This window comes from Bactrocera dorsalis, chromosome 3 (assembly GCF_023373825.1).
Source record: "Bactrocera dorsalis isolate Fly_Bdor chromosome 3, ASM2337382v1, whole genome shotgun sequence".
Lineage (NCBI taxonomy): Eukaryota > Metazoa > Arthropoda > Insecta > Diptera > Tephritidae > Bactrocera > Bactrocera dorsalis.
The window spans coordinates 45,089,879-45,097,279 of NC_064305.1; the positions used below are offsets into that span (position 1 = coordinate 45,089,879).

The window sequence follows — 7,401 nt, forward strand, 5'->3', positions numbered from 1 at the left end:
CATCACGAAGAAAATGCCCAACGTGGCAACAAATGAAAGATTTCTTAACTGCCCAATATGAAATTGCGGAAAGGGTAGATAAAAAAATGGTCAGAACTAAAAACGTTCAACAAGACCTAAATCGAAGTTTTATTAGACCCCAAGCTAGTAACAACCACAATTTAAATAGAAGCTTCTTTAAAAATCAAACGTTCACATCCGAACAATATAAACAAACGTCATGCGAACTGTGTAAAGGAGGGCACAAGCTGAAAGCTTGCGAAAAGTTTAAAAAACTTAATATCAATGAAAGGAACAACTTTGTCAGAGCAAAAAGACTCTGTACAAACTGTTTGTCCCACTCACATAATCTCAATAATTGCGAAAGCAAATTCAATTGCGTATATTGCCACAAGAGGCATCATTCAATGTTGCATTTCAATAACTTTCCTAGCACACCCCAAAGTAGCGCTTTCTCCAAAAGAGCCACGGGTTTAGTTGCAACCGCAACTCCCGAAACACAAAATCCCGAAATTTGCCAAGAGACACCATGTTGCTCAAAGGCTTTAAAAACACAAACGCTTCACAGCGAGAATCAAAGTAGGGTACTACTACCCACAGCAGTTATCTCCATCGAACACCGAGGAGAACTTTTCAAATTGAGAGCCCTAATAGACCAAGGATCACAACGATCATTCATAGCGTCTAGGGCACAAAATAGGCTAAAACTGCCAACAAAACATGCCAATTATGAAATTACGGGAATGGGTGGAAGAGTAGTACAAAACTCAAATAAAATCTGCCCCATTACCCTAATTTCCCCCCAAGCGGATAAGCGCATTCAAGCAGAAGCTATAGTCTTACCGCAACTTACGAACATGCTGCCAAGCTATCATATAAATAGCAAGCATTGGCAAAAGGTTACACACCTAAAGCTAGCAGATCCTAACTGCAATACCCCCGCTCAAATAGATCTTCTATTAGGCAGCGACCTTATTCCTCAAATTATTCTAGAAGGGGTTGAGAAAATTTCAAACACCCTTCTAGCACAAAATACTATATTCGGTTGGATACTAAGTGGACTAGTAACAGAACCAGTTACCGCCATGACAACTCAAGTGGAAGAGATATCCAATGAATTCCTTAATTCACAATTAAGGAAATTTTGGGAATTAGAAGAACTCCCCCCCATTACCATTACAACGCCAGAAGATCAGTATTGTGAAGACTTTTACAAAGCCACAACTACTAGATCAAGAAATGGTCGGTATGTCGTACGACTACCATTTAAACAACAATTTCCAGATACACTCGCCATAGGTCACTCTCGCACCTCTGCAATACAGCAGTTTCTAAGTATGGAAAAAAACCTACTTAGAAAGGGTGAGCTCAAACAACATTATGATGGTGTCTTAGAAGAATACCTCCATTTAGATCACATGGAGGAAGTAAGCCCATGCGAAAAAATCATAAAAGGCAAATATCACTCATTCTACTTGCCACACCATGCAGTAGTAAAGCCTGACAAAAAAACAACAAAAGTTAGAGTTGTCTTTAATGCCTCCAGATGCACTAGCTCGGGGAATTCGCTCAACGATATTCTATTCACGGGCCCCACACTCCAACCAGATTTAATGCTGCTCATACTAAATTGGCGTATATACAAATACGTTTTCAATGGGGATGTTGAAAAAATGTATCGACAAATAGTCGTACATAAAGATGATCAAGATTTTCAACGAATTATTTTCCGAAAATCTCCCAATAGTCCATTACGCGACTTTAAATTAAAAACAGTTACCTTTGGCGTAAACTGTGCCCCATACCTCGCCATTCGTACACTCCACGAACTGGCAGAAGACACAAAGTCAGAGTTTCCTCTGGCAACACAAGTCTTAAAAACACATACGTATGTAGACGACATCCTGTCTGGGAGCCACAGCCTCTCACAAGCATACGAGTCCTTATCACAAGTGATAAAGGCCCTCAACACCGCAGGGTTTCCCCTAAAAAAGATCACAGCTAATCACCCAAGTATCTTAAAAAATATACCAAACGATAACAAATTGGATACTAACTTCCTTATATTTGAAAAGGAAAGTATAACAAAAACACTGGGCATCCAATGGAATGCGATATCGGACCAGTTCTCATACACGACAGAGTCCATAACCGCATTATCCGCCATAACAAAGAGACAAATTTTATCCTCAATGGCAAAACTTTTTGACCCCGCAGGATGGCTTGCGCCAATTATGATACAAGCGAAAATCCTGATTCAAGAATTATGGCTAGACGGAACAGACTGGGACGAACAAGTGAAACCTCTTCGCTTAGAGAAGTGGTCCCGGTTTGCTAATAATCTAAAAGACATCTCGCAGATACAAATTCCACGGTGGGTAAATTATTCCCCCGAATACAAAGTGGAACTACACGGCTTCTGCGATGCCTCTGAAAAGGCATATTGTGCCACGATCTATGTGCGCGCACAAAGCGACACCGCAACCACAAGCCACCTACTAGCTGCAAAAGCAAAAGTAGCACCTCTAAAAACGATAAGTCTACCACGACTTGAACTCTGCGGCGCTCTGCTGCTAGCCAAGCTGGTTTCTATAGTGCAGACCCACATGAACATGACCAAATGCAAATTATATCTATGGTCCGATTCCGAAATCGTTCTAGCCTGGTTAGAAAAGCCACCACACTCGTGGAGAACATATATTTCTAATCGAACCTCTCAAATACTTGACCTAGTAGGGGCAGCCACATGGCGACACGTAGCCAGTGCCGACAATCCTGCTGATCTAGGTACAAGAGGGTGCAAACCCCTGGATCTTGCCACCACCACGCTCTGGTGGAATGGTCCCCGATGGTTAACTGAATCCACAGATTCTTGGCCACAATCGACAATGCGCAACATAATCGCCCCAGAAAGTCGAAAAATCGACACCTATCATACAGTAGTGGATGATAATGAAATCCTTGAACGATTTTCATCGTTCCCCCGAGCCCTCAGAGTTGTCGCATATATGCTCAAATTCATAGAGCAACTTAAACTTAAAGTTAAAGGAGTAACTTACACCCATTGCGATACATTGACGCACCAGGACTTACAAAAAGCAAAGGTCGCGCTTATCGCCTCAACGCAAACGCGCTACTTCAGTCGCGACATATCGTTACTAAGAGAATCGAAGCCAATTGACAAAAAGAGCTCACTCTTAGTACTAAACCCATTTTTAGACACGAAAGGTCTGCTTCGTGCCAATGGTCGGCTCGCTAATTCAAGCCTGACTTACAACGAACGCCACCCCATCATAATACCTGAGAAGTCTCCTTTTGCCACATTACTCCTGAATTACATCCATATATTAATGTTGCACGCCGAACAGCGCCTCATGCAACATATGGTACGCCAAGAGTATTATATTCCCCGTCTTAAGCCCCAGATCAAAAAATGCATTTTCATGTGCAAAATCTGCACTATGCATAAGCAAAAAATGCGAACTCAGATTATGGCAGCACTTCCACCTGAACGCTGCAATTTCGCTCCGCCTTTCACGACCACAGGTGTCGATTTGCTGGGCCTTTTCAAATAAAGGCGTCCATGCTAAGATCTCCCACTCTCATGAAAGGCTATGTGGCTGTCTTTGTATGTTTCACGACAAAGGCAGTACACCTTGAGCTGTGTACTAATCTGACGACGGAGGCTTTTCTCGCGGCATTTGCTCGTTTCGTCGCTCGACGTGGCTTCCCCTCCAAAATCATGAGCGACAATGGCAAAACATTCATAGGAGCCCAACGAGCCACAGAAAAACAGTTTGTGGATTTCTTAAAACAAGTGTCCCCTGATATCGTACAAAAGTACGCCCCTCAAGGTATCAATTGGCAATTTATACCTCCAAGCGCTCCTCATATGGGTGGTTTATGGGAATCAGCTGTAAAGAGCTTCAAATCTCATTTCAAGAAGCTAGCCGGCAGCTATAAATTTAACTATGAAGAATTCACGACATTATTAGCTAAAATTGAAGCCGTTCTCAACTCACGGCCGCTCACAGTACTATCACAAGATCCCTCCGACTTCACAGCCCTAACTCCAGGGCATTTCTTAAAAGGAGCACCCATTCTGGCCACACCTGAGCCAGGCGTGGAGTCGCTTTCCTTATTAAATAGATGGGAAAGAATTAAAATTCTCCATCATAATTTCAGTAGCCGATGGAAAGAAGACTATATAAAGGACCTCCACAAGAGGTACCGGTGGAAAAATACAGAAAATGCGCCAAAAGTTGGAGATTGTGTCCTGATTCACGACGATTGCCTGCCACCTACCGAATGGCGGCTGGGCCGCATAGAGAAGCTTTATCCAGGCTCCGACGGTCATATTCGCGTAGTCGATCTCCGTACGCAATCCGGAAAGCTAACAAGACCGCTCGTCAAACCATGCTTCTTACCGATCGCCGATAACCGCGAAACAAAAACCGATAAACCGCTTAAATAAACCGAATAGAAAAACGAATAAAATAAAAATTTATATAAATACGTATACATATATATTTAAAATACCACACACATGTAGTCGATTAATCTAACGACTCACTCATGCCGCATAACGTGGCAGCCATGCTCATATGTCCTATATGCAACCAAATCCTAATTGAAATAACCCTCTTTCAAACAGGTCAATATGGATGTAGACATGCCAGCAGCCCCGACACCAACCACTCGTTCGGCTGTCAATGTGTCACGCCAAGCGGCTGCCCCAGTTGCGGCTGCCCCAGTTGCAGCGCCCCGAACAACCACACCAACGGCGCCTCGGAATGGAAGGGTAGCATTGCCGCCAACACCCGCGCTTGTCGTCGACCCACAACGCCGTAGATGTCCCCTATGCCGTCGACCCCACCGGCTGCCACAATGCGTCATCTTTAAGGGGTTACCGCCTCAACAACACCAGTTGGTCGTGCAGGCGCACGGCCATTGTCTGAATTGCCTGACGCCGGTCCACCAAACACACGAGTGTACGTCGGGCAATCTGTGCCAAATGTGTATGCGCCCGCATCACACTATGTTGCACCGTACACCTCGGAATGGCACCAGCCAACCTCCTGCCGGCCGCAACCGCGGCGCAGTACAACGACCGCCATTAAGCCGGGATGCACGGCCCCGTCGAACTATAGGGCCATCATCATCCCGTGCCCGGCGTCCACATAATGGGGCGTCCACACGACGCCAGCAACAACGACCGCGTCCGCGCCGCACCTCAGGCCTCAGCAGCGTCGTAGCCACTCTGCAGCAGCTTCAGAGGATTCTAGGCTGAAATATTCGCCTAGGGGGGCCGGGATGGCTAAATGAGCCTTAGTCGCCTGCCCCACACCACACCTACACTCATCTCTAACACGCACACTCACCACACTCGCCTCGACATCACCACACTCCACATCAACACCACCCACACGCAAGAGGATCCACACACTCAAACACACACCACACCACTCCACATAAAAAGGGTCAGGCTATTCAGCAATCAGTTCTGATTCGACCGCCTGTGAGTCCACGCCGTTTTCCGCCACCGCCACGCAGCGCCCCATCGCCCGAGGTTTAAGTTTGTTCGCGAAGTGAAGTTACATACATATATTAATTGAAAAAAATAAGGTTACACACATACAATAAAGTTATACATATATTAATTGGAAATTGTAAAAAGTTATTCGCACACTAAGTGCATTTTAAAAGCAACATATAAAAGCAGTTGTCAAATATACAAGTGGTGCATCCCGAAAGTTTTCCCTTTTTTATTTTTTCAAACATACAACGTACACCAGTGGTAAGTGAAAAGGGCATTGACCCCAACATATGATTTCATATTGGGTGGCTAGACGGAACAGACTGGGACGAACAAGTGAAACCTCTTCGCTTAGAGAAGTGGTCCCGGTTTGCTAATAATCTAAAAGACATCTCGCAAGATCCCTCTAATTTCATAGTCCTAAATCTAGGGCTAAGGAGTACCCATTCTGGCCACATCTGAGCCAGGCATGGAGTAAGTATCCTTTATAAGCCGAGGCAAATTCTAAATAACCGGTATACCATACCGATGAAATAAGAAATTTAAATAACCGCTAGTAAAATAAATAAAAGCAAAAATTTTTTCTATAATAATAAGTCTTCAAAACACGCAAACGGAAATTACTACCTAAAGCACCACTACTTACATAAAATACAAATGTATACTAAAACCAAAATCGCTTCTTACAGCTTATATTCTGCAACCTCGGCTACTTCGCCAACAGTAAGCAAATTACATGTATCACCTTACACAAAATACTAGGCAAATATTCGCCTAGGGGGCCCAGGATGTTTAAATGAGTTAAGCATCACCCCACTTTAACCGGAAAAACTAGCACACACTAATACTTGACGACACCACACTCGCACACAAGACAACTCACCACACTTGCACATCCACCCACTCAGCATAAAGGATGGTCTCCTAAGCAGATTCAAAACATTCGTGCCAGCAATTCGTCACATACAGTTCGCACATCTACATTCGTTCTTGGAACATTCGCATATACGCTGCGCCGCGATAGCACCTCACGCTCCTCTACGGGTATCCAATCCACCAAACCTGTGCGCGTTAATTCGAGTCGTCCACGATACCTCAAGTCTCCATCAGCAGCCACCGGGCTGTATTCGTTATATATACCATAAATTAATTGTTAAATAATTTGTTATAAAAAAAAAATAAATTCTAATATAATCTATCTGAGATTCACCGCATTTTCACTCACATAAGTAAATAGAATATAACGCGAGTGTAAGTGACTGAAGGGTGTGCCTCCCACTAAGCTGGGCACCCAAATAAACAAATTTTTCTCGAGACAAAGTGTCTGCCACTTGGTTTTCTTTTTCTTTTATGTACTTGATGTCAAAATCGTACTCGGACAGTTTGACCCTCCATTAGGTTAGCTTTGAATTTGGCTCTTTCATGCGGTATAACCAGTTTAGACGCTGGTGATCACTAGATATTTCAAATTGTCTTCCCAGTAGGTAGTAACGAAAAATTTTTATGACCCATACAATTGCCAATAGTTCCTTTTCAATTGTGCTGTAATTGATTTCGTGTTCGTTAAGAGTTCGACTAATGTAGCTGGTTGGATGTCCGTTTTGTGAGAGCACTGCTCCCAAAGCAAGATTACTAGCGTCTGTGGTTAGAATGAATTTTTTGGAAAAAAGATTAGGATAGGATCCTCTGAAATTAGACATTTTACTTTTTTAAATACAGAGACATATTCCGGGTTGGAAATGTCGAGCTTTCTTGTTTTTTTTCAAACACCTGGCCATGGGTTTGGCTATGTCTGTAAAATTCGGAATCAATTTGCGGTAATACCCTGTAAGTCCCAGGAGAGTTTTTATTTCCTTTGGTTTAGT

The 7,401-nt window shown here is 43.5% G+C and overlaps 1 protein-coding gene across 2 annotated transcripts in view; it reads left to right on the plus strand.

Annotated features, from left to right (window-relative positions):
• Positions 1-6,741, plus strand: part of LOC125777172 (uncharacterized) — a 29,206-nt gene extending 22,465 nt beyond the window's left edge. For both annotated transcript variants that reach the window (XM_049451440.1, XM_049451439.1), the window contains exon 2: positions 4,655-6,741. In XM_049451440.1, coding sequence (XP_049307397.1) covers positions 4,661-5,290 — 630 coding nt within the window. In that variant the 5' untranslated portion in view covers positions 4,655-4,660 and the 3' untranslated portion in view covers positions 5,291-6,741. The remainder of the gene's footprint in view (positions 1-4,654) is intronic.
• The last annotated feature ends 660 nt before the right edge of the window (positions 6,742-7,401 follow it).